This window comes from Pseudorasbora parva, chromosome 19 (genome assembly GCF_024679245.1).
Source record: "Pseudorasbora parva isolate DD20220531a chromosome 19, ASM2467924v1, whole genome shotgun sequence".
NCBI lineage: Eukaryota > Metazoa > Chordata > Actinopteri > Cypriniformes > Gobionidae > Pseudorasbora > Pseudorasbora parva.
Genome location: NC_090190.1, coordinates 6,541,285 through 6,569,037, shown reverse-complemented (window position 1 = coordinate 6,569,037; position 27,753 = coordinate 6,541,285). Strand labels below are relative to the sequence as shown.

Sequence of the window (27,753 nt, the reverse complement as noted above, 5' to 3'; positions counted from 1 at the left end):
TAGTCAGTGAATTTCAGTGAATTTAAGTGAATGAGAACAAATGTTAGCTCTAAAAAAAAATCAAACACTGACCGGAGAAAAAAACAAAACATGAATGGATGAATGAATGATTAGAAGTCCAAACACTTTTCCGAAAACAAAATCGTTTATTAAATGACAATGTCATTTTATTGCAATTCCATCAATTTTTATTTCTTATTCAGCTTGTATGTAGGATAATCTGCTCCTCGAGGCTTCTTGTTTAGTTTAGGCTACTTTACAACACCAACCCTAAAAAGACAGAAATACAACTTATAATATGAGCAAACACAAAACTTAACATTGAATGAGTTTTTATTATATTTAAAGGTTATATTAAATGTATAATGTATCCAGATTTCAGTTTGATGATTGGGCATTAATACAGCAGCATGAAGTTAGTTTTACCGCTGCAGCACCCCCACTGGCCAGATGCTGTCTTGCAGCAGAACTTCTCAGCTGGGCAGTAGACATTTCCTTCACAATGAACTGTCTCAGTCTCAGTCTTGGTCTGACTTTCAAGAGCCTGTTCATTTCCATTCACAGGAATCATGTTAGTTCAAATCTCGGAATAGATAATTTATAATTTTACAACTTAATAAACAGAATGTAATAGAATAGTATACAATAGAATGAACTAAACCACATTTCTGCTTTAAACCAACCAGAATTAATTGCTGTATTTTTTATTTTAATAGAGAGAGAAATAAAAATGACTCTTTATGATAATCAACAACAGTTTCTATAACCCTCTAAGGTTCTTCACTTTTTGACTGTGAAGGTTCTGAGTGTGACTGACTCCTATGAAGAACCCCACAGGGTTAATTCGTGTCAAAAGTCTTATGCCTTTTTCTTGATAGCTGTTTATTGTTCACAGCTTGAAAATGTTCAACTCTGTTTTATTACTGCCGGTGATTAGAAGTCATATGACATATAGACTCAAGTATACGTCTTTGTAACATGACAAGTTGCTTTATGTTGCAATCATTTACACAGAGTAATGATAGACCTGAGTTTTCTGGATAGATTTGGAGGCCGGCTGAGCAGAAGATGGCAGTTTTAACCACCCCCTCAAACAATGGGTCGATGTGGAATCGCAGTGATACCCATGACGGCAGCAGTGAATTCCGTCTCTGCAGCACTGACCCTGAAGAGTGGGCAGGAAGAAACAGGTAAATAAAGGTAAGATTATTAAACAGTTACACATTTTGCTATGATTCACTCACCATTGAGTACGGACAGCAGGTCCACCTTCCATAAGGACTCAGACAGCACGTTGTTCTATCAGGACACACAGTAGAAGCATCACAGTGCACCACTAAGACAGAGGCACTATCAGACTCTACTGGACCTGAGAGATCCATCAGTGTCTCATCTGCAGCTACAAGAGCTGCCATGAGCAACATCAACACTGGAACCATCTGAAAATATCAACATATGTGAAATAATATAATATGTTAATCTATTTTTACAACTGATTTAACATTCAATATTATTGATAATGTGACTAAATCAGTACTAGATTGATTGACAGTGAGAATAAGAACATTTACCTTGTCCATAGGCTGGGTCTCTTCTTTGTGGATGGTGTTTTCTGCTGTCTGAGCTGTCCTGTTAGGTTCTGACTGTATCTCTTATATACATATACACACGGCTCCTCCCACTGTAAAAACGGGACATTTGTTGAGTCAAAATTTAACCATGAAGTTTAGATAATGCTTTATGAGTTTTAAACATAGGGAAGTCCTTGTAGAACATGTAATAGGATGTGAAAGAATGGTAACAGGGGTAAAACAGGACCTTATGAGGTAGTGAGAGGATCACTTCCTCCCATCCAAACATATATATTTAAAACTCAATACAAAATTAATGAATGATTCAAATTAATTAATTAGTTTATTTAAAATAAAATAAAAATTAAATAACTGTTCTATTTTAATATATTTAAAAATGTATCAAACTGGGTGTGAATTCCTTATCTCTGTGCTTTTTGGATCTAAGGGATGGTTCAACTCCAAGGCACTCGAAAGGTGTAAAAAAAGTTAAAAAGCCTTTAATTCATCATGGTGTAAGCTTATAAAAACAGGTGATAAGTACACCTACGCGCTGTGACTTACAAGCCTCACCCTGACGAAGGCTTTATGCCGCAACGCGTAGGTGTACTTGTCACCTGTTTTTATAAGCTAACACCATGATGAATTAAAGGCTTTTTAACTTTTTCTACACCATTCGAGTGCCTTGGAAATTCTTTATTTATATTTGAAAATCTAATTCATTCCTGTGATGCAAAGCTGAATTTTCTGCATCATTACGCCAGTCTTCAGTGTCACATGATCCTTCTGAATCATACTAATCATTCTACTGATTGTTGAATAAATTTTTTTAAGAAAATACAAATACAAATACTCACTGATGTCAAACAACATGATACTGATGTTTTATCTTGGGAAGAGTTCAGCAATCGATACTTGGTGGAATTACTGTAATTTGATTTCCCATCGCAGCTTTTATGCGTCTTGGCATGCTCCCTATCTGTGCGTCACATTACTGTGTGACATTATGCCACTCCTGGGGCAAAAATTAAAGCGGTTTGGCTTTCTTTGATGCCGTGTGACCAAAATTCAAGCAGCTCGGTTGTGTTTGATGGCTTCTTCTTGATCTCATTCCAGAGGTTTTCAGTGGGGTTCATGTGATTGTGATTGGCCTGACCGTGTGGCAGTGTAGTTCTGTCACAGATACCTAAAATAATCACAATGCCATGAAAACATCTGAAATTCAAATATTAATTGTTAATTGAGAATTTTATTACAAGATTTAAAAAAAAAAGTCCTAGCAATACAATTTTGAACAAAGCTTAATGTCTGTGCCAGGGGATTCAAATGAAAATCTTCCTATTGCGATACATTTGCAAACCGGATAGTTTTTTTAAAAGTTGAGGTTCCCCTTTTCTGATTACATAACATTTGGAATATAAACATATATTTCAAAACCACACTAACTGCCTATACTTTCACTTCACTCTTTTAATGAAAATTGTGACTGTTTGTTAGCTCTACATAAGTAAATATGGTATATTTAACCTTTTGTTTCCATGGTTACTGTCTTGAGGTTGTCAGTCTGTCACATTACCTGATGTAGTTGAGGTTAGATGACCCAACTGCAGAGTACAATTTTGTTAGTAAAGTGCAAATTTTATTAGTTTTTTTCTGTTGGTTCACAGACAGGGCTTAGATTAATCCAAGATTATGCCTTAGTGTTACGGGTGTAGGATGCAGCAGAGATGAGGAGATCCAGGACTTTCAAAAAAACAGGCTTTATTTAAATCAGACTCAAAACAGAACATCAAACACCATTAACTTAATCTGAGATAGAGACGGAGTGAAAAAGAGGAACTTAAATACAGGTGACAACGATGACAATTATCTAAACACTGGGGCCTGGCTGGCCGGGGGACCTCCAGGGTGGAGCCGTGGGCGGCCATGGCAGGTCAGGTTTTGCAGAATTTTGTTTTGAGTCCAGGAGGGCATGGAGCAGATTCCAGTGGGGCACAGAGCAGAGTCCAGTGGGGCACGGAGCGGAGTCCAGTGGGGCACGGAGCGGAGTCCAGTGGGGCACGGAGCGGAGTCCAGTGGGGCACGGAGCGGAGTCCAGTGGGGCACGGAGCGGAGTCCAGTGGGGCACGGAGCGGAGTCCAGTGGGGCACGGAGCGGAGTCCAGTGGGGCACGGAGCGGAGTCCAGTGGGGCACGGAGCGGAGTCCAGTGGGGCACAGAGCAGAGTCCAGTGGGGCACAGAGCAGAGTCCAGTGGGGCACGGAGCAGAGTCCAGTGGGGCACGGAGCAGAGTCCAGTGTAGGGATGGGGAAAACTAAACATTTTCTTGACCGACCATCGAGCCTCATTAGCCGGTTGAAACCGGTTAACCGATTAGTTTAAAATATGCTGCGCTATTTGAAATAACAGCCGCGAGCCGCGCCTGCAGTTTCGCAACTCTGTCGCATCTCTCTGCCGCTCTGCTCTTTCATTGTCATATTTGGCAGAACTAACCCTGTAAGCCGTGAAACTTGAAACTGGGGGTTCTTGTTCTTCATCATGTTTTGTAGTTTTCTTAAGGTACGTTTACACGAAAATGATGTGCTAAAAACGGAAAGGTTTTTTTCTTTGTACAGATGATAATGTTATCAAAATGATCCCCGTTCACACGGTTCTGTGGAAATGACTATAATAACGCTTTATTATGCATGCCAGACAAGTAGTTGGTGATGTTAGGATGTTAATCTTGATAATACTGTATTTATTACTTTGTCTTCTGGTTAAATCTTCACAAAGCCAGTATTATTCATTGTAATCCCAATTAGAAAGTTTTCCTCTGAATATCTGTATCTTTTTATTTGCCAAAAAAGAAGAAAAAAAGCCTATAGATTAAATGTAATAGCCTACGCATGTGCATGATTTCAATGTTTTTCACAGATTCAAGTTTTTTGTAGTTTACACAGAAATTAAGTTTTCAAAAACTTGCACTTTTCAAAAAGTTTCGAAAGTTTGAGTTTTCCGGCCACCAAAAAGCCGTTGTCGTGTAAATGAATGGCCAAAACACATAAAAGTCTTCCGTTTTATGCCACCTTCAAGTGCTATCGGAAATGTGATAATTCCGACTTCTGGAGTCGTGATTACGAGCTCATCGCATTCAAATTTTGAAATATGAGGGCGTCCATGTGCAATTTTTACCTAGGAAACTCGTAAATACGGTAATTCCGAGAGCACGCGTGAAGGTAGCATTAGTTATCAGTTCTGTGATCATTCCCAGGTTTGGTTTGTTTGCCTATTACCCCTCTAGTATTCATACCACACAGATTCTTGCTCTTTGTCAAGGTTTGGTGTGTTCATTCTGAACATGGTCTCATGTCATTTAACTCACTGCATATGGATCGTTTTAGAGTTCACTACATTACATGTAGCTTTTGTGGAAAATACTAATTAAAAGGGTCGTATTATTATTTTTTACAAGATGTAAAATAAGTCTCTGATGTCCCCAGAGTGTGTATGTGAAGTTTCAGCTCAAAATACCCCTCAGATAATTTTTATAGCATACTAAAACTGTCCCTTTTTGAGGTTGAGCAAATGCAAATGAGCTGCTGCTCTCAGCCCCCTTACAAGAAGAGGGTGGAGCTTCAAGAGCTTGTGTTAGCAGCTTTGATTACCTCATGCAGACACACACTGAAAATGTCTAAAACTGCTCAGCCTTTTATGTTCAACCCAGAGTCGTACAATGATGGAGAGATTCAAGAAAAAGTGGCAACATCTAGAATGCAACAGAACGTTTTTGAATAGTTAGTTGGTGAATTTAGCTGATGTGGCATTAACTATCTTCAAGTAATTGATTAGCCTATTCTGTCTTGATTTCAATCTATAAACCGGGTTATTGCAATTTTGTGTTATTGCAATAAATGTGAAAAGATGGATATAAAAGCTTGAGCAAACTCCCAAATGGGTTCTTTTCGTCTCCTCTAATGCACCCAAACATGGCCTTTATGTGAATGTTAGGGTTGATGATGTCATCAACCCGGGAAGAAGCTTGTTTTTGTCCCTACCAGCCATCCTTGAAAAGTGATTTCTTAAAAAGAAAATATCTCGCTTTGTATTGAACTTTGAGTGTCGTAACTTTGCAGATGTTATTTATGCTCAAAAAGCAACATTACACACTGACTAGAGTTTAAAAACTGAAATCATAATAAAGGACCCCTTTAAGAAACAACCCCGTTCTCCCTTCCACCATGATTAAAGTTCATGGCATGGCCAACTCAGGAACTTGGGTGTCAAAATAATTTCAGAAACACAGGGCTATAAATACATACTATACAAAATGAGGGGTGAAACAGGGTGACACTAATAATGAAGGACTGGGTAACCAAGGTATATAAACAGGGACAAAACAAGCAATAAAGGGACAATACATGCTTCTTGACTATATTAAAATATTTAATATGAATAAATATATATAAATATTTATGAATAATCATGCAACATATTGTCCATCCATCCCCAAGAAATTTTGCCATTCTAACCTCTAAATAGAGGTTCATATCCAACGATTATGCAAGATGTAAAACTTTCTCTCAAAATGTACAAGATTTCAACAACAGCTCAACGGGCCACCCTTTCACATCACCTTTCAATGCAAATTTCAAGATTATTCTAGAATAGGCTGGTCTATTATCACTTCTTAGTTCCCAAATTATAAAACTGTTGTGTCACTAAAAAAGAATTTAGTGGCTTAAATATCACAGTAATAATTAACTTTTATGACACAAACAGAATATTCGTTTTCGATTTGATTTGCATTGTTTAAAATCTGACATGTCAATGTTTCTTTAGACATGTTTAATTTGAACCCTTTATAGCCTTCATAGGGCACTCATTGAAATACTTGGAAATTCTAAATTTAAACCCTGGAGTATCATTGTAGGTTATTACAAGTATTTTGAACTTTTGTGACTTAAGAAAAAAAAAAAATATATATATATATATATTGAGAATCAAGGTCAATGAAGTTACCAGTTCCTGGTCATTTATGGTCATTTTTACCGTGTGTGTGTGTGTGTGTGTGTGTGTGTGTGTGTGTGTGTGTGTGTGTGTGTATACACATTTAATCATTTAGCAGACATATACACATATATACAGTCAGGAAAATAAGTATTTGAACACCCTGCTATTTTGCAAGTTCTCCTACTTAGAAATCATGGAAGGCTCTGAAATTGTTTCCACCAAAATTACCCGGAACAATTTGTACCAGGAACTTTTTTACAGGAACTTTTCTCTCGCGAGAAAAGTACTACCTCGCGAGCAGGGCCGTTTGGAGGGGGAAATATTTACCCGGATCTTCATTTAGACCCTGGTTCCTGTGGTCAGAACACACCGAGTACCACCCCAAAGTTCCTGGTTCCTGGGTAAAGTTCCTGCGGTGGAAACGCGGCTTAAGGTGCATGTCCACTGTGAGAGACATAATCTAAATAAAAAAATATCCAGAAATCAAATATATGATTTTTTAAAACTATTTATTTGTATGATACATATGCAAGTATTTGAACACCGGTCTATCAGCTAGAATTCTGACCCTCAAAGACCTGTTAGTCTGTCTTTAAAATGTCCACCTCCAACCCCATGTACTATCCTAAATTAGATGCACCTGTTTAAGTTCGTTAGCTGCATAAAGACACCTGTCCACCTCATACAATCAGTAAGAATCCAACTACTAACATGTTAGTAACATGGCCAAGACCAAAAAGCTGTCCAATGACACTAGAGACAAAATTGTACACCTCCACAAGGCTAGAAAGGGCTACTGGAAAATTGCCAAGGAGCTTGGTAAAAAAAGGTCCACTGTTGGAGCGATCATTAGAAAATGGAAGAAGCTAAACATGACTGTCAATCTCCCTTGGACTGGGACTCCATGCAAGATCTCACCTCGTGGGGTCTCGATGATCTTAAGAAAGGTGAGAAATCAGCCCAGAACTACACAGGAGGAGCTGGTCAATGACCTGAAAAGAGCTGGGACCACCGTTTCCAAGGTTACTGTTGGTAATAATACACTAAGACGTCATGGTTTGAAATTATGCATGGCACGGAAGGTTCCCCTCCTTAAACCAGCACATGTCCAGGCCCGTCTTAAGTTTGCCAATGACCATTTGGATGATTCACATGGGAGAAAGTCATGTGGTCAGATGAGACCACAATAGAACTTTTTGGTCATAATTTTACTAAACGTGTTTGGAGGAAGAAGAATGATGAGAAGTACCATCCCAAGAACACCACCCCTACTGTGAAGCATGGGGGTGGTAGCATCATGCTTCTGGGGTGTTTTTCTGTACATGGGACAGGGTGACTGCACTGTATTAAGGAGAGGATGAACGGGGCCTTGTATTGCAAGATTTTGGGGAACAACCTCCTTCCCTCAGTTAGAGCATTGAAGATGGGTCGAGGCTTGGTCTTCCAACATGACAATGAATTAATGAATGAGGCATTTATATAGCGCTTTCAAATGTACTACTGTACACCCAAAGCGCTTCACACTCATGTCAGGGGTCTCTCCTCAACCACCACCAGTGTGCAGCAACTACTCGGATGATGCGACGGCAGCCACAGTACAACGGCGCCAGTGCGCTCACCACACACCAGCGAAAGGTGGAGAGGAGAGAGGGTGATAGAGCCAATCACCCAAAGGACAGCCAGGATAACCAAGGAGTGGCTCTGTAAGAAGCATATCAAGGTTCTGGCGTGGCCTAGCCAGTCTCCATACCTAAACACAATACAGAATCTTTGGAGGGAGCTCAAACTCTCTGTTTCTCAGCGACAGGCCAGAAACCTGACTGATCTAGAGAAGATCTGTGTGGAGGAGTGGGCCAAAATCCCTCCTGCAGTGTGTGCAAACCTGGTGAAAAACATTTGACCAGGTTTACAGGAAACATTTGACCTCTGTAAATGCAAACAAAGGTACAGTAGGTACCAAATATTAATATCGATTTTCTCAGGTGTTCAAATACTGCAGCTGTATCATTCAAAGAAATATTTTTTAAAAAAATCATACATTGTGATTTCTGTATTTTTCATTTTTAGATTATGTCTCTCACAGTGGACATGCACCTACAACAACAATTTCAAAAAAACAAAAAAAAAAGTGGGAGAACTTGAAAAATAGCAGTGTGTTCAAATACTTATTTTCCCCCACTATATATAATATTTAAAAAACACATAAAACATATATAAACTTCATTAAATATTTATTAAGGATTTTTTTTTTCCATGTCAATGTCAACTACTTCCTCAATGAACTAGGGTAATTTACTTTCCAAAAAGTAGATAAATACAAAATATATGATATACTAGAGTCCTTATATGTTATAAAGCATTAATTGAAAAATAGCACTATAAATACTGGTGGTACCACTTAATTTAGCAGTAATGACAAACAATATAAGGTCATAAAACTGATCAAAATTAAAATGTAAATGGTTTCAGTTTCCCACTGGATCACTCTAATGTTATGCAATAAATTACCCTAAGTATGGCTTAGACATATTGACATATTGTCACATGTCTAGTCTGTCTGTTGTGGTTTTTCCCGTGTTCCTGGTTTTGTGTTAGTCACATGTTCCTTTGTTTCACCCTGCGTCCCAATTCGCATACTATCCATCCTAAATAGTATTCGAAAATAGAATTAGTATGTCCCAAATCGTAGTATGTTGAAGGGTATTCCAAAGATTCCCGGATGGTTTACTATTTCCGGTCCGAATTCGAAGTACGGATGTGCACTCTAACGGCTGATATTGCCCACAACCCATTGTGAGTTGGACAAGAATTCGATTAGAACTACAAACGCGGATAAAAAGCTTTAAAAAACTACAAATATGACGGATGTGCGAGTTCGACGGTTAAGTAGAGAAGTTTGAGTGACCAACTATCAATATTTAACCTGACAAAAATATATTTATTCAGTGTTGTCCACATTATATTTCACCTGCAGCAGCATTGTGAACTGTTTTAATGACACGTATGGCCATTAACTTTTAAATGCATCATTATATTTAAACTGCAAACACATGAGGAGAGTCTCTGACCCACAAAGACCCACACATGGCAGATCAACGAGCGGCTACATTTTTCTCAGATACGGTAGGAGATTAAACTGAATGTGGAGGATTTGAACTGTGACGATGATTGGCAGGGCAGACAAACGGTGACGGGATGCACGTAATTAAGCGACAGAGTCCGTTAAAGATGGCGGAGTAGTATGTCCCGAAGCTTGCATACTTTTCTGCTACACACTCAAAAGTATATACCTTTTCTTCACAAAAAGAGTACATACTTTTAGGACGTAGTATAAGTAGGCGAATTGGGACGCAGCATCAGTGTCCCCTCAGTTCGGTCTCCTCGTCTGTTAAGTAATGTCAGCAGTGTCTAGTCATCTGCGCCACCTGTCCCCCTCGTTAGCACTGTCTTCAGTGTTTATTTAGTTCCCTCGTGTTCAGTCCTTCCTGGTCCGGTCTCCGTTATACAACCCGTTATCCCCATGTGGTGTGACTGTTTCCTGTAAAGATCAAGTTTATTGTGAATAAAACTCAGTGTTTTGAAAGTCTTAGTATCCTCATCCTTTGTACTGCAACACCGTAACAGAAGACAGGACCTCGAAGAATAGTTCAGGTCGTGATCATCCAGTCCATCCCCGTCAACCAGAGGACTTTACAGTTCACCTAATTCCGGGACCCTCCACATGCTTCTCCGCGGCGGCCGCTTCTGCCCGGGGGGCCTCTGCCATCGGAAAGCCAGCACAGGAGGGCTGGCTTATGGACTTTTGGACAGCGCCCGCGCCGCTCCCTCAAGAGCCCGCGCTTACTCCTTCACGAGCCCGCTCCGCTGCCTCCACAGCCCACTCCGCTGCTTCCAGAGCCCTCTCCAGGCCTATAGGCCCGTGGGTGGGGAACAGAGGGGTAGGAAGTCAGCTCTGGCCAAGCCCCCAGCCAGAGCCAAGCCTCCAGCCAGTCCCAAGGCTCCAGACCCCCCATGGCCTCCCAAGACTCCAGACCCGCCATGGCCTCCCAAGGCTCCAGAACCTCCATGGCCTCCCAAGGCTCCAGACCCACAATGGGCTCCCAAGGCTTCAGACCCGCCATGGCCTCCCAAGGCTTCAGAACCTCCATGGCCTCCCAAGGCTCCAGACCCACCATGGCCTCACAAGGCTCCAGACCCACCATGGGCTCACAAGGCTCCAGACCCACCATGGCCTCCCAAGGCTCCAGACCCACCATGGCCTCTCAAGGCTCCAGACCCACCATGGCCTCCCAAGGCTCCAGACCCACCATGGGCTCACAAGGCTCCAGACCCACCATGGGCTCCCAAGGCTACAGACCCACCATGGGCTCCCAAGGCTCCAGACCCACCATGGCCTCCCAAGGCTCCAGACCCGCCATAGCCTCCCGAGACTCCAGACCCACCATGGCCTCACCCGCCCCCCCGGGAGTTATGTCACATGTCTAGTCTGTCTGTTGTGGTTTTTCCCCTGTGTTCCTGGTTTTGTGTTAGTCACATGTTCCTTTCTTTCAGTTTCTCGCCTCAGTTCATTCCCCTCGTCTGTTAAGTAATGTCAGCTGTGTCTAGTCATCTGCGCCACCTGGCCCCCTCGTTAGCCCTGTCTTCAGTGTATATTTAGTACCCTTGTGTTCGGTCCTTCCTGGTCCGGTCTCCGTTATACTCTCAGTTATACAACCCGTTATCCCCATGTGGTGTGACTGTTTTGTGTAAAAATCAAGTTTATTGTGAATAAAACTCTTGAGTGTTTTGGAAGTCATGGTAACCTCATCCTTTGTACTGCAACACCGTAACACATATCGGGCGTATGTCTAAAAATTGACATTCTGCCACTAGTCTTACCTGAACAAATATGATCACACCATTTTTCATGCCACAATGTTTATTAATTTGTAGAAACCTTGTTGCATGAAAAATGGTGTGATCATATACAGAATAAGTTTGTAGGTGTAAATAACAAGCAGCTACACATGCTTTGAGTGAAGTTAAAGGTATGCACCTACCATCAAATAGTTGTAAATTCAGAAAAAAACTAAGTGTATTCTTCCAGAAAAAAATTAAATAAATAAAAACAGAGTAAGGCATTTCGGATATGTTCAGTTCTTATCAGACAAAAGAATCAGAATGAGTCTGTGACAGATTTGCGAATATTTCTGCTGCACTCTTAAAGGTCCCATGGCATGGGTTGTTTTATTGTTTTATAATGTGTCTTGGGGTGTACTTATATTGTTAGTATGGTTTTTACATCAAAAATGTCATAATTTAGAAATAAAAGGCTTTTTTTTCTATACTGATATTAGCCCTCTGTTTAGAATGCTCTGTTTCAAGAGGCGTGTCTGCTGTAGTCTTCAGTGAAACCACCCACTGTTGTGATTGGCTGACATCTTTACATTTGAAATGAGATAACGTGTGGATGGGGGCGTGGTTTAGTCTGGCGCGCTTGAGCAGCTGCAGCGCTGCCAGTCGAGAGAGAGAGAGAGAGAGAGAGAGAGAGAGAGAGAGAGAGAGAGAGAGAGCAGGAGAGAGAGAGAGCAGGAGAGAGAGAGAGAGAGAGAGAGAGAGAGAGAGAGAGAGAGAGAGAGAGAGAGAGAGAGAGAGAGAGAGAGAGAGAGAGAGAGAGAGAGAGAGAGAGAAACGGAGCTGGGGAAAGATTGCTGAGGAAGTGTTATTGTACCGAGTTTTTGGGAGCGCGAGGTTATTTTCTTTGTATCTGAGAGCTCTGAATAAACACGAGTGAACTTTGCAATGTTATTTCTCTCACAAAATGCTTTCACCACAGCTAACAACAAACACGACATCGACATCGACATGATACAGTAAGAGCTTCTGTTGAGCATAATGAGCCGCGCCATTCAAACGTGTGATTGACCAATCCGAACATTATAAAGACTGTTCTTTGAATGCTCTCTGTAGTTTAATCATTTAAATAACAGATTTGTTTCATGCTGCTAACAGTAAAGAGGTGAAGTTGATGGTTTTAGTCACTGGCTTGATTCACTGATGCATCAAGACGGCCAGCTGCAGGACTGACAGTTTTAAACGATTTAGAAAGAAAGTCTGTGTGTACTTGAATGATTATCTACACATCAAAACTCACTGATCCCAGATCAGACATTAATGAACACTGTTACTCACTGTTTGTGGTGGTGCTGTTGAATCCATATGGTAAAACATGTGCTGCTGACATCCACTGATAAACTGACTCCTTTCTCTACTAATTCTCTGGGTGGGCAATGCAGGGGAAGGGGCGGAAACCTTTCCTGGTATGACGTCATAACAGAAGAATTCAAGATCAGCTCGTCTGAGCTCTCATTTTTTCAAAGGCAGAGAAAGACAGCCAGATCTCGTTTTATACTGATCAAAATTTCTAGCGACTTAGGGACAACATTCAGGCTAGGGGAACTCATATTAATGTTGAAAAACTTCATAAAATTAATATTTCATGCCATGGGACCTTTAAAACTTCATTGTGTACCCTAGTTTTGGCATGGCCGTCATGACCATGGTTTTTACAAGACCTCATAATCTTTCCTGTTCAAACATGGGCGCCCGCTGAAGAGGTATGTGAAGGAATTTCTGGAATATTTCGATCGGGTGAGCTGGAAAGATCCGATGGTGAATGCGTGCTTCCTGGATGGACTGGATAATGACCTGTTCTTAAAATTATTATCTCCTGAGGTTTGCGATAAGTCATTAAAGGACCATTAATTATGTTCTTCTTCTCAATCTGATTTCTGTGTTGATTCTGTCGGTAAGAATAGTTCAGGTCGTGATCATCCAGTCCATCCCCGCCAACCAGAGGACTTTCCAGTTCACCTAATTCCGGGACCCTCCACATGCTTCTCCGCGGCGGCCGCTTCTGCCCGGGGGGCCTCTGCCATCTGGAAGCCAGCACAGGAGGGCTGGCTTATGGACTTTTGGACAGAGCCCGCGCCACTCCCTCAAGAGCCCGCGCCACTCCTTCACGAGCTCGCTCCGCTGCCTCCAGAGCCCGCTCCGCTGCTTCACGAGCCCTCTCCAGGCCTTCACGAGCCCCCTCCAGGCCTTCACGAGCCCCCTCCAGGCCTTCACGAGCCCCCTCCAGGCCTCCCAGAGCCTCCTCCTCCCGGCTTCCCAGAGCCCCCTCCTCCAGGCTTCCCAGAGCCTCCTCCTCCAGGCTTCCCAGAGCCTCCTCCTCCAGGCTTCCCAGAGCCTCCTCCTCCCGGCTTCCCAGAGCTTCCTCTTACAGGCTTCCCAGAGCCTCCTCCTCCCGGCTTCCCAGAGCCTCCTCCTCCTGGCTTCCCAAAACCTGCGCCTCCCGGCTTCACAGAGCCGCCACCTCCCGGCTTCGAAGACGCCCACGAACGGCCCACCTCAGCCACCCACCATGGCCTCCCAAGGCTCCAGACCCACCATGGCCTCCCAAGGCTCCAGACCCACCATGGACTCCCAAGGCTCCAGACCCACCATGGCCTCCCAAGGCTGCAGACCCACCATGGACTCCCAAGGCTCCAGACCCACCATGGCCTTACAAGGCTCCAGACCCGCCATGGCCTCCCGAGACTCCAGACCTGCCATGGCCTCACCCCCATTCCCCCCCCCCCCCCTGGGAGTTATGTCACATGTAGTCTGTCTGTTGTGGTTTTTTCCCTGTGTTCCTGGTTTTGTGTTAGTCACATGTTCCTTTGTTTCAGTTTCACGCCTCAGTTCATTCCCCTCGTCTGTTAAGTAATGTCAGCTGTGTCTAGTCATCTGCGCCACCTGGCCCCCTCGTTAGCCCTGTCTTCAGTGTATATTTAGTACCCTTGTGTTCGGTCCTTCCTGGTCCGGTCTCCGTTATACTCTCAGTTATACAACCCGTTATCCCCATGTGGTGTGACTGTTTTGTGTAAAAATCAAGTTTATTGTGAATAAAACTCTTGAGTGTTTTGGAAGTCATGGTAACCTCATCCTTTGTGCTGCAACACCGTAACACATATCGGGCGTATGTCTAAAAATTGACATTCTGCCACTAGTCTTACCTGAACAAATATGATCACACCATTTTTCATGCCAAAATGTTTATTAATTTGTAGAAACCTTGTTGCATAAAAAATGGTGTGATCATATACAGAATAAGTTTGTAGGTGTAAATAACAAGCAGCTACACATGCTTTGAGTGAAGTTAAAGGTATGCACCTACCATCAAATAATTGTAAACTCAGAAAAAATTTTAATAAATAAAAACAGAGTAAGGCATTTCGGATATGTTCAGTTCTTATCAGACAAAAGAATCAGAATGAGTCTGTGACAGATTTGCGAATATTTCTGCTGCACTCTTAAAGGTCCCATGGCATGGGTTGTTTTATTGTTTTATAATGTGTCTTGGGGTGTACTTATATTGTTAGTATGGTTTTTACATCAAAAATGTCATAATTTAGAAATAAAAGGCTTTTTTTTCTATACTGATATTAGCCCTCTGTTTAGAATGCTCTGTTTCAAGAGGCGTGTCTGCTGTAGTCTTCAGTGAAACCACCCACTGTTGTGATTGGCTGACATCTTTACATTTGAAATGAGATAACGTGTGGATGGGGGCGTGGTTTAGTCTGGCGCGCTTGAGCAGCTGCAGCGCTGCCAGTCGAGAGAGAGAGAGAGAGAGAGAGAGAGAGAGAGAGAGAGAGAGAGAGAGAGAGAGAGAGAGCAGAGAGAGAGAGAGAGAGAGAGAGAGAGAGAGAGAGAGAGAGAGAGAGAGAGAGAGAGAGAAGAGAGAGAGAGAGAGAGAGAGAGAGAGAGAGAGAAACGGAGCTGGGGAAAGATTGCTGAGGAAGTGTTATTGTACCGAGTTTTTGAGAGCGCGAGGTTATTTTCTTTGTATCTGAGAGCTCTAAATAAACACGAGTGAACTTTGCAATGTTATTTCTCTCACAAAATGCTTTCACCACAGCTAACAACAAACACGACATCGACATCGACATGATACAGTAAGAGCTTCTGTTGAGCATAATGAGCCGCGCCATTCAAACGTGTGATTGACCAATCCGAACATTATAAAGACTGTTCTTTGAATGCTCTCTGTAGTTTAATTATTTAAATAACAGATTTGTTTCATGCTGCTAACAGTAAAGAGGTGAAGTTGATGTTTTTAGTCACTGGCTTGATTCACTGATGCATCAAGACGGCCAGCTGCAGGACTGACAGTTTTAAACGATTTAGAAAGAAAGTCTGTGTGAACTTGAATGATTAGCTACACATCAAAACTCACTGATCCCAGATCAGACATTAATGAACACTGTTACTCACTGTTTGTGGTGGTGCTGTTGAATCCATATGCTGTTGAATCCATATGGTAAAACATGTGCTGCTGACATCCACTGATAAACTGACTCCTTTCTCTACTAATTCTCTGGGTGGGCAATGCAGGGGAAGGGGCGGAAACCTTTCCTGGTATGACGTCATAACAGAAGAATTCAAGATCAGCTCGTCTGAGCTCTCATTTTTTCAAAGGCAGAGAAAGACAGCCAGATCTCGTTTTATACTGATCAAAATTTCTAGCGACTTAGGGACAACATTCAGGCTAGGGGAACTCATATTAATGTTGATAAACTTCATAAAATTAATATTTCATGCCATGGGACCTTTAAAACCTCATTGTGTACCCTAGTTTTGGCATGGCCGTCATGACCATGGTTTTTACAAGACCTCATAATCTTTCCTGTTCAAACATGGGCGCCCGCTGGAGATGTATGTGAAGGAATTTCTGGAATATTTCGATCGGGTGAGCTGGAAAGATCCGATGGTGAATGCGTGCTTCCTGGATGGACTGGATAATGACCTGTTCTTAAAATTATTATCTCCTGAGGTTTGCGATAAGTCAGTAAAGGACCATTAATTATGTTCTTCTTCTCAATCTGATTTCTGTGTTGATTCTGTCGGTAAGAATAGTTCAGGTCGTGATCATCCAGTCCATCCCCGCCAACCAGAGGACTTTCCAGTTCACCTAATTCCGGGACCCTCCACATGCTTCTCCGCGGCGGCCGCTTCTGCCCGGGGGGCCTCTGCCATCGGGAAGCCAGCACAGGAGGGCTGGCTTATGGACTTTTGGACAGAGCCCGCGCCACTCCCTCAAGAGCCCGCGCCACTCCTTCACGAGCGCGCTCCGCTGCCTCCAGAGCCTGCTCCGCTGCTTCACGAGCCCTCTCCAGGCCTTCACGAGCCCCCTCCAGGCCTTCACGAGCCCCCTCCAGGCCTTCACGAGCCCCCTCCAGGCCTCCCAGAGCCTCCCTCCTCCAGGCTTCCCAGAGCCTCCTCCTCCCGGCTTCCCAGAGCTTCCTCTTACAGGCTTCCCAGAGCCCTCCTCCTCCCGGCTTCCCAGAGCCTCCTCCTCCTGGGCTTCCCAAACCTGCGCCTCCCGGCTTCACAGAGCCGCCACCTCCCGGCTTCGAAGACGCCCACGAACGGCCCACCTCAGCCACCCACCATGGCCTCCCAAGGCTCCAGACCCACCATGGCCTCCCAAGGCTCCAGACCCACCATGGCCTCCCAAGGCTCCAGACCCACCATGGACTCCCAAGGCTCCAGACCCACCATGGCCTCACAAGGCTCCAGACCCACCATGGCCTTACAAGGCTCCAGACCCGCCATGGCCTCCCGAGACTCCAGACCTGCCATGGCCTCACGAAATAAAATAAAACTCTTGAGTGTTTTGGAAGTCATGGTAACCTCATCCTTTGTGCTGCAACACCGTAACACATATCGGGCGTATGTCTAAAAATTGACATTCTGCCACTAGTCTTACCTGAACAAATATGATCACACCATTTTTCATGCCACAATGTTTATTAATTTGTAGAAACCTTGTTGCATGAAAAATGGTGTGATCATATACAGAATAAGTTTGTAGGTGTAAATAACAAGCAGCTACACATGCTTTGAGTGAAGTTAAAGGTATGCACCTACCATCAAATAGTTGTAAACTCAGAAAAAAACTAAGTGTATTCTTCCAGAAAAAAATTAAATAAATAAAAACAAAGTAAGGCATTTCGGATATGTTCAGTTCTTATCAGACAAAATGGCGCCAAGATGGCGCCGCCGTGTTCGGTCGCCGTTCAGGTCGCTCCTCTGAGACTTTGCTTTTATTTATTATTCTACACTCTTTTGTTCTCGATTTTTACTAATCTATCTTCAGCCTTGGTCTGCTATGATAGCAAAACACTTTTGGATATAGGTTATCGCTACACTGACCTGGTTCAAGACGCTTTCATCAATCCTCTGTGGCCACCTGAGATTCTTCGGAACGCCGAGTTGAACAAAGGCCACCCGACTCGTAGGCGAAGATTCAAAAAACACTGCGGGAAACGCGCTGGGATCCGTAACAGACTGAGGAAGAGAGCATTCAGTCCCCCTCTCCCGAGCATTCTGCTCGCAAATGTCCAATCCTTGGAGAATAAGATGGACGATCTTAGAGCCAGGATAAGTTTTCAATGGGACATGAGAGACTGCAACATCTATTGTTTGTCCGAAACATGGCTCACGCCCGCGGTCCCGGACACAGCTGTGACGCCGTCTGAGAACTTCTCTGTTTTCCGGATGGACAGAACAGCCGAGGCCGGTAAAACCAAAGGCGGCGGAGTGTGTTTCATGATCAACAAGAAATGGTGCGATCCCAGAAACATCTCCATCCTTTCGCGATCCTGCTCGCCTCACCTGGAACATTTATCAATCATTTGTCGCCCATTCTATCTGCCTAGGGAGTTTTCTTCGGTCGTCGCCACTGTGGTTTATATTCCACCACAGGCAGACACGGGACTGGCTTTATCTGGCCTCCATGATGCCATCAGCAGCTCCACAAACAGCCACCCCGATGCGGCTTTCGTCGTTGCGGGTGATTTTAACAAAGCCAACCTTAAGAAAGTATTGCCTAACTTTCACCAACATGTCTCCTGTCCCACACGAAGAGCAAACACACTGGATCACTGCTATTCTCTGTTTAAGAATGCCTACAAGGCTCGTTCACTACCAGCCTTTGGTAAATCGGACCATGCCGCCATTTTCCTTACACCTGAGTACAAACAAAGGCTCGTCCAGGAACCCCCGGTGAGGCGGGAAGTTAAACGCTGGTCGCCTCATTCAGAGATCACGCTACAGGCAGCTCTTGACGACGTTGACTGGGACATGTTCCGGGCGAGTTCATCGGACGTCAACGAGTTCACTGATGTGGCGCTCTGCTTCATCAACACACTGACAGAGCAAGCCACACAAACAATAACTATAACGTCCTTCTCTAATCAGAAACCGTGGGTGGACAGTTCAATCCGCGCTGCAGTGAACGCCCGCACTGCCGCATACAACGCCGGTCTACTAACAGGGAATATGAGGGATTATAAATCATCCTGTTATGCTCTCCGACGCGCCGTTAAAGCCGCAAAGCTCCGTTATAGGGATCGCGTGGAGTCTTATTTCCAACTCAACGACTCCCGGCGGATGTGGCAGGGACTGAGGACCATCTGTGCTTTTGGAACGAAATCCTCTACAGAAGTGAGAGCTGATCCATTGCTTGTGAACGAGTTAAACTCTTTCTATGCTCGCTTTGATGGCAATCGCGGCAGCGCGACACCGCCGAGTGACGCGTCAGACAGAATAACTCAGAGCTGCAACAATCACGTGATCTCTGTCTCGGAGGATGAAGTTCGTAGGACACTCAAACGTGTGGATGTTAGGAAAGCTGCTGGTCCGGATGGCGTTTCAGGTCGTGTCCTGCGGTCCTGTGCTGATCAGCTCGCTGGACTCCTCACATCCATCTTCAATGAGTCCCTTGCTACATCTGTGGTCCCAACCTCATTCAAAAAATCCACCATCATCCCTGTCCCTAAGAACAGTAAACCCTCTTGCCTAAATGACTATCGCCCAGTTGCTCTCACGTCTTTAGTCATGAAGGTCTTTGAGAGACTCATCAAAAACAAAATTTGCTCCTCCATCCCTGACACCTTGGACCCTTTTCAGTTCGCCTATCGTCCCAATAGATCGACTGAAGATGCCATCTCTCACGTCCTCCACTCCTCCCTCACACACATCGACAGCAAGAATGGGAACTATGTAAGACTGCTATTTATTGACTATAGTTCAGCCTTTAACACCATAGTTCCCATTAAGCTAACTAACAAACTCCTGGATCTCGGACTGAACTCTTCTCTCTGTCACTGGATTGAAAATTTCCTCACTGGCAGACCTCAGGTGGTGAGAGTAGGACAGTTCACCTCCACCTCCATCACGGTGAGTGTGGGAGCTCCACAGGGCTGTGTCCTCAGTCCCCTGCTCTACTCTCTCTATACGCATGACTGTTTGTCCACACACAGCTCCACCTCTGTCATCAAGTTTGCGGATGATACTGTTGTCCTGGGCCTCATTTCCGACAACAATGAGACCGCATACTTGGATGAGGTGGAGCAACTGACATCATGGTGCCAAGACAACTGTCTCCTTCTGAATGTGAACAAGACCAAAGAACTGATTGTGGACTTCAGGAAGAGACAGCAACGGTCATATTCCCCTCTCATGATCAGCGGGACACCAGTAGAGAGAGTGAGCAGCTTCAAATACCTGGGTGTGAACATCTCCGAGGACCTGACCTGGACTGCACATATCCAGTCTCAGGTGAAAAAGGCCAGGCAAAGACTGTACCATCTGCGCCAGCTGAGGAAATTCCGGGTCTCACCAGCTATCCTGAAAACTTTCTATTCAGGGGCAATAGAAAGTTTACTGACTCAGTGCATCACAGCGTGGTATGGTAACAGCACCAGTCACGACTGCAAAGCCCTGCAAAGAGTGGTGCGCTTGTCCGAGCGCATCTCAGGGTCAGCTCTCCCGTCTCTGTAGGACATCTACATCAAACGATGCAGAGGCAGAGCTACAAAAATCATCAAGGACATTAATCAACCGGCCAACCCCCACTTCACCCGGCTGCCTTCTGGTAAGCGCTTCCGTAGCCTGATGGCCAAAACTGAGAGACTCAGGAGGAGTTTCTTCCCACAGGCCATCAGACTCCTGAACGCTGTCACTTAACAACATGTGACTTCACCTCACTCAGTATTAACAAACTCACATACTGATATTGCACTGCACTTTATTCTTGTGTTCCATGTAACTACTCATTATAATGCTGTTTGCACATTACACTCCTGCACTTCTGTTATCCACGTATTTATTTTTATAGTCTCCAGTTTACTTATCTCACTTATTTTATTCCACATCTCTTATTTCTTTTACTTGATGTATGTGTATGTGACAAATAAAACTCTTGAATTTGAACTTGAACAAAATTAGAATCAGAATGAGTCTGTGACAGATTTGCGAATATTTCTGCTGCACTCTTAAAACTTCATTGTGTACCCAAGTTTTGGCATGGCCGTCATGACCATGGTTTTTACAAGACCTCATAATCTTGCCTGTTCAAACAAATGTAAAAAAATTATGTAGCCTACAATACACAAAGACCCAAGGTAACCTGAACATAAACTTATCAATAATAAGCGTAATTAATCATTTATGATACTGAAATATTAAATGATTAATAATAAATAATAAACATTTTAGTTTTAAAGCTCCATTATTTTTCTCCATCACTTCAACAAGTTGATCAGTTTAACATTTTTACATCTATATATTTTTGGAATAGGTACATAAAGAGCTTTTGCCGTTTTTGGAACTATTTTAATCTGTTTTAACATGCGATATTACTGATAATGTGACGGTCTAAATTCATTGATAAATTGAATTACTGTAAGAATAAGAACATTTACCTTGCTTATGGCCATTTATCAGTCTGTTTGTACCACAATCAACCTCAAGATGCAGCCATTAAATCACTTTGATTCAATGTGTGTTGAGCTTTACAGGAAAATTGGAAGGATACCTGTGTAAGGGTCTGTGTAAGCAGGCCTCCAGACCATGCTCCAGACTAACTTTTTGCCTTGGTTGCCCAATATTTAAGTGCACCCAAAAATTTCCCCGGCTTGCATAATACCAATTTCAAGGTCACCTTTTTATCACGTTCCATATAAATTAATATATATTTTGTAAATGACAACATAATATATGCTGTAACACAGGAATTAAAATCAAGGAAAACAATGCTTTGAACATCAGCCTACTATTTTAAAACTACAGTTTTAACAAAGCATTATAAATTAATAAAAAAATGAAATAACTCAAAATAAATAAAAATACAGATTTTTTTATTTCCTCTGCCTGCTATATTATAGCTCCACAGGAAAGTTTTTTCGAAGAGCCAGAACGTAACATTGCAGCAGGCACAACAAATTAACAACTAAGCGTTTCAGTTAGGACATTAGATATATCAGCAAATATCGTTCGCAAAGAGATTATATTTGGAATATAATGTAGCAATGCACAATCACCGTAGTGACGCCGACTGGGTTAACCTTAAGCGTTACCGTAGCTGAGGGAAATGTTGCAGCGAGATCTGCCAGTCTCTGATCCAGTCTTCAAAGGAATATTACAAACAGCAAACGTCAAAACTCAAGAGTAGCCTACACACGACGATTTTGTTTTGGTGGTTTGCTTGACGATGTGAGTATAGGGCTCTTTTACTTTAATGGTAACGTTAGACTTTGTTTTTAATTAGCTTAAAACCAGAGGTGGAAAGTAACGAATTACATTTACTCGCTTTACTGTAATTTAGTAGTTTTTCTGTGTAGGCCTACTTCTACTTTTTTAAGTCTTTTTTAAAAAAATCTGTAATTTTACTTTTTCTTAAGTACATTTTGATTGAAGTATTGTACTTCGCTACATTTTAAATTACATCCGTTACTGAGTAAATAAATCATTAATGCAAAAGGGAGGAAAAACGCGATCAGGAAACGACTATATCGAGAGGGGGCGGGAGAGAACAAGCGCACAAATATCAGGGACGAACAAGACAGATGTCAGTGACGCAGATCCAGGTGAAAGCAAAACGCCATCGTGAGCACTTGCTAGTATGTAAATACTTTTGGACTTTGGTTATTTGAAAAATAACGTGGTGTTCTGGAGGATATCAAATTTGCACAAAATGTGGATGCAAATGAAGAAACACATAGAACATGTTCGGGAACACATCCCTCTGTGCAGATAAAGGTATGTTTATTACTTAGGCCGAATGATTTCTGTGACGCAGAGGGAATCCCGGAATCCAGTCATGAACATTAACTTTACATTAACGTAGAATTCACGTAATCCATGCAAACTGATGGATGAACGAATAACTCAAAAGTAGAGCTGTAGGCCTAGAATAAATTAAATCACGACATGGTCTGTCAATATTAAAGGACAAAACTATATGAAAATATTATCTGCTTGTTCTGTCTCTGTGAATGAGCTGCTCCGACTACATACAGGACTATTATTTTTAAACATTTTAATGAATTAATGATAAAAATAAGTTAATCTAATTCATAATCATTTATTGAATTAAGTTTATTAGACATATTTTATTGGAATTTTAATAAACAAAACAAACAAATGGTTTTAAGTTTTTTATAATAAAGCATTTGCTCAACCAAAAAAAAAAAAAAAAAAAAAGACCAATCATCTTTCATTTAACATCATTTTAACTAGTGATGATAACCATAATTTAATAATAGGTACAGTTTATTTATTAAATAATTGTTTAATACCATGATGATGTTGTCTGAGATAGTTGTCATATCGTGAAAATCTCATTCTATCACAACCCTACAGGGGAGAGTCCCCCACCCCCACTGTTAAAAAAGTAACTAAGTAACTTTTACTCTGAGTACATTTTAAATGAGCTACTTTTTACTTTTACTTGAGTACATTTTTATACCAGTAATTTTACTTGTACTTAAGTAAAATTTCATTGAAGTAACAGTACTTTTACTTGAGTAGAATATTTTGTTACTCTTTCCACCTCTGCTTAAAACATCTATTCCTAGATGTTGATTCTCGCGCCGCCTGAGCTGACACTGACTCTGCTGACAGGCGGTTATCATGACAACGAAGAAGTTTAGGCTCGCGCTCTCTCTCTCACACACACACACACACACACACACATGCTTTCGCTCTTACACACACACACGTGATCTCTCTCTCTCACACACACACGCACTCTCTCTTTATCTTACACGCACACACACACACACACACACACACACACACACACACACACACACACACACACAGAGTAAAATTGGCTCACAAACACGCCCCATCTATGTCTCTGATTGGTTTAGACCACGACATGATCCAACCATGAGTGTATGAGTTCTGTCAAAGGAGAAAAAACGCTTCGTTCGTGGAGGCAGCTGAGCTGAGCAGACGCAAGGACGTTAGGTGCACTGGTGCGACCTAGGAAAAATTTTAGGCGCACCCTTCGTCCTGTACTAACTCTGGCAGATGTGGAGAAGCTTGTCCATGCCTTCGTCTCCTCCAGGCTGGACTACTGCAATGCGCTCCTTATCGGCATCCCTTGCAAAAATCTCCAGAAGCTGCAGTGTATTCAGAACAGCACTGCTAGGATCCTCATGAGGGTGCGCAAATATGACCACATCACCCCCATTCTCAAATCACTCCACTGGCTTCCTGTGTCGCTCAGGATCGAAGATCTCTCTTACCCACCAGTGCATCCATGGTGACGCACCCACCTGTCTCAAGGAACTCCTCACCACACAAACGTCCACACTTAACCGCTCGGTTTCACTATATCTTCTTAAAACTCCCACAACCAAACTCCGTAGGCTACTATGGGAGATTGGGCCTTCTGCTCAGCAGCCCCAGTCTGTGGAATGCTCTCCCTGACCACCTGCGGACCCCACAGACTGTAGATGCTTTTAAACGTGGTCTTAACCCACCTTTTTAGCAGAGCTTTTGATTGATTTGTTACTTCTTCATTTTTGTTTTATTTATATATTTTGTTGTTGTTGTTGATTGTTTTAAATCTGTAGCACTGACATTTTGTTTAATATAAAGTGCGTTACAAATAAAATGTAGGCCTATTATTATTATCATGTTAATGTTCATATTCAAGTTCATGTTTCGTTAATCAAGTCAAGCCAACTCTAAAACACTGGGATTTAAATAAACTGCACTGTATTGTGTCGAAACCAGCATTGTAAAAGATATACGATTTTGTTCGGAAATAAAGTTCCTCTTTTATTCCGAAATGGGTTACAAAATGGGATGTGAAATGGGTTTACTAAAATCTAGTTTAAAAAAATTGCTCAGCATCTTCCATTATTTTGCAAACTATAACAATTCACAGCAGTGAGATTCAGTGTCCAATGACAGATCAGTAGCCTACATTAAAGGCACTTCTGCTTTTGTATGAGTCAAACTTAAGAGAAAACGGCATAAGTCATGAGACAATTAATTGTTGTTTCGTTTGACTTTGAAAAAGTGATTATCACATCGTCTTGTGATGTCCACATCATGAAAAGTTTGTTTTCTTGTGATCGCAACATAACAGAAGTTGTTTTCTTGTGGTCTTGACATAAACACCTGACCTGTTATCAAACATTAAAAAAAAGTTTCATGACACATTTAATTTTTAATATAACACTATAATGCATGAATTATGTTTTTGCAATATTTAATCTTATTTTCTAGAATATTTAAGATAACAGAATAAAAATAAAAAAGATTTTATTTTGTTGCCCCAGGGCAACAGTATGCTAGCCTAGAAATCTAGACGCACCCTAACGGCAGCAAACCTAATCTTAATGTGGGTCTGGCTTGTCAGGCTAACAGTATGCAGTATAGGTAGTAAATCACAGAGAAAAATCTAATATTGTCTTAACGTTTATTAGGCAACTGGTACTCTTTTCAGTGGAAATTATGGTATGTATATGTATAAATATATGTTTCATTTTGGTATTTGGCCACTTCAAATACACTATAGTGCAAAACGTTTTGGGACTCCTGCCTTTACATGCACATGAACTTCAGTGACATCCCATTGTTAATCTGTAGGGTTTAATATGGAGCTGGCCCACCCTTTGCAGCTTTAACAGCTTCCACTTCTCTGGGCAGGCTTTCCACAAGGTTTAGGAGTTTGTTTATGAGAATTTTTGACCATTCTTCTAGAAGCTCATTTGGGAGGTCAGGCACTGATGTTGGACGAGAAGGCCTGGCTTGCAGACTCCGCTCTTCATCCCAAAGGTGTTCTATCGGGTTGAGATTAGGACTAAAATCAGCATATTAGAATGATTTCTGATAGATCCCGTGACAGGGCCATTGTTTAACAAATGGAGGGAGGAATTTAAATTATACTTTTTTTTCCAGTGGGAGGAGCCGTGTGTATACATATATAGAGATACAACAGAACATCACAGGACAGCTCAGACAGCAGAAAACACCATCCACAAAGAAGAGACCCAGCCTATGGACAAGGTAACTGTTCTAAAACATTTTTTTTCAATAATTTGTTTTGTTTTATTTTTTATTCAGTAACATATTATTTCACATAAAATGTTGATGTCATATTTTCAGATGGTTCCAGTGTTGATGTTGCTCATGGCAGCTCTTGTAGCTGCAGATGAGACACTGATGGATCTCTCAGGTCCAGTAGAGTCTGATAGTGCCTCTGTCTTAGTGGTGTACTGCGATGCTTCTACTGTGTGTCCTGATGGAACAACGTGCTGTCTGAGTCCTTATGGAGTGTGGGCCTGCTGTCCATACACAAATGTAAGTGAATGAAACTGCTAATTTTTTTAACTTTATTCATATAAATTGTAATGTTATTTTCTATTTTTTCTGCCCACTACTTAAGGGTCATTGCTGCAGAGACGGACTTCATTGCTGTCCGGCTAGTTCTCTCTGTGATTCCACATCGACCCGTTGTGTGAGTGAATGGTTGATACTGCCATCTTCTCCTCAACTGGCCTCCAAAGCTATCCAGAAAACTCAGGTATGTCAGTATTCTGTATATGACTTTAGTAGCAAACCAACCTATCATGTATCAATGACCTGACAATGACCTTGATCATCTTTACAGACAATGTCATATGACTTCTAATCATTATTTGCTGCAAACATTAAAAAAGGGAATATGATATGATATAAAATAAATATATATGATATTAAAAAAATGACTTTTGGAACAATTAAAGTTATTTTCAGGGTTTAAACAAATTATTTTTTCTCAATTATCATAAATAATAATTTGAGATTATCCCTCAATTTGTTAAAATAAACAATCGGGCAATGATTTCTGGGTGGCTTAAAAGCAGAAATTTGCTTTAGTTCATTATATAATACTATACTAGGCTATACATTTGAGCTGTACAAATGTAAATGGTCCATTTAGGGATTTTTCTAGCAGGTGAACTTCTGGTTATGTGTTTACTGACATGATTCCTGTGAATGGAAATGAACAGACTCTTGAAAGTCAGACCAAGACTGAGACTGAGACAGTTCATTGTGAAGGAAATGTCTACTGCCCAGCTGAGAAGTTCTGCTGCAAGACAGCATCTGGCCAGTGGGGGTGCTGCAGCGGTAAAACTAACTTCATGCTGCTGTATTAATCATGCCTAATCATCAAACTGAAAATAAATGTGGATACATTATTTTGAAATATTTTTATGATTTTATATAACCTCATTACAATAATAACTCATGCAATGTAAAAATTTGTGTTTGCTTGTGTTAAAAGTTGTATTTCTGTTTTTAATAGGCCTGGTGTTGTAAGTAAACCACTTCCATGACCTCTGTGAACCTCTTATCAAAGACTGGAAAAGTGCAAGAGGCTTTCAAACTCTCGAGGGAATAGATTATCCCTATTATTAACATCTAAACTGAATTCATGTGAAACAAATTAAAGACAGAATTACAGTCAACTTTATCTGTCGTTTAATAAATGATTGCATTGAAAAAGTATTTGTATTTTTAATCATCCATCCATTCATGGTATTTTGTTGTTAAATTAATAAATCGTTCTCCTTCACTTCACACACTGACTTATATTGGCTCATATTTTTCTTTACTTAGTCTCCACAGCTACATTCAGATTAGAACAGTTTACTTCCATACTACTGTACAATTTACTGTTGTAGCATATAGTAGCTATCTATACTGCCCACTAGTTTATTGAGGTGCCCCCCCACCACCACCACCAATATTTCAACAGGACAATCACAGTAGATCAAATCAAAAATATGTAGTATTAATTTATTTTGTAACAATACTAT

The 27,753-nt window shown here is 41.8% G+C and overlaps 2 protein-coding genes across 2 annotated transcripts; one reads left to right on the top strand and one right to left on the bottom strand.

Annotated features, from left to right (window-relative positions):
• Positions 1 to 126: 126 nt before the first annotated feature.
• Positions 127 to 1,692, bottom strand: LOC137048409 (progranulin-like). The gene is made up of 5 exons (XM_067426564.1): positions 1,572 to 1,692; positions 1,245 to 1,439; positions 1,028 to 1,165; positions 427 to 544; positions 127 to 270 (listed from the first exon to the last, which is right to left on the bottom strand). Exons 1-5 carry the CDS (start codon positions 1,578 to 1,580, stop codon positions 257 to 259), a joined length of 474 nt encoding a protein of 157 aa, XP_067282665.1. The 5' UTR covers positions 1,581 to 1,692; the 3' UTR covers positions 127 to 256.
• On the top strand, positions 1,183 to 27,514 carry LOC137048410 (progranulin-like). Its single transcript, XM_067426565.1, has 6 exons — positions 1,183 to 1,200; positions 25,850 to 25,957; positions 26,057 to 26,251; positions 26,337 to 26,474; positions 26,944 to 27,061; positions 27,240 to 27,514. Exons 2-6 carry the CDS (start codon positions 25,949 to 25,951, stop codon positions 27,251 to 27,253), a joined length of 474 nt encoding a protein of 157 aa, XP_067282666.1. The 5' UTR covers positions 1,183 to 1,200; positions 25,850 to 25,948; the 3' UTR covers positions 27,254 to 27,514.
• The last annotated feature ends 239 nt before the right edge of the window (positions 27,515 to 27,753 follow it).

What these genes read in the sequence shown, in the direction of transcription:
- LOC137048409 (XM_067426564.1), bottom strand. An exon ending in CCTGCTGTCCGTACTCAATG is followed by an intron (nt 1,166 to 1,244) that starts GTGAGTGAATCA and finishes CCCACTCTTCAG; the next exon opens with GGTCAGTGCTGCAGAGACGG. An exon ending in AATCTATCCAGAAAACTCAG is followed by an intron (nt 545 to 1,027) that starts GTCTATCATTAC and finishes GGAAATGAACAG; the next exon opens with GCTCTTGAAAGTCAGACCAA.
- LOC137048410 (XM_067426565.1), top strand. An exon ending in CCTGCTGTCCATACACAAAT is followed by an intron (nt 26,252 to 26,336) that starts GTAAGTGAATGA and finishes CCACTACTTAAG; the next exon opens with GGTCATTGCTGCAGAGACGG. An exon ending in AAGCTATCCAGAAAACTCAG is followed by an intron (nt 26,475 to 26,943) that starts GTATGTCAGTAT and finishes GGAAATGAACAG; the next exon opens with ACTCTTGAAAGTCAGACCAA.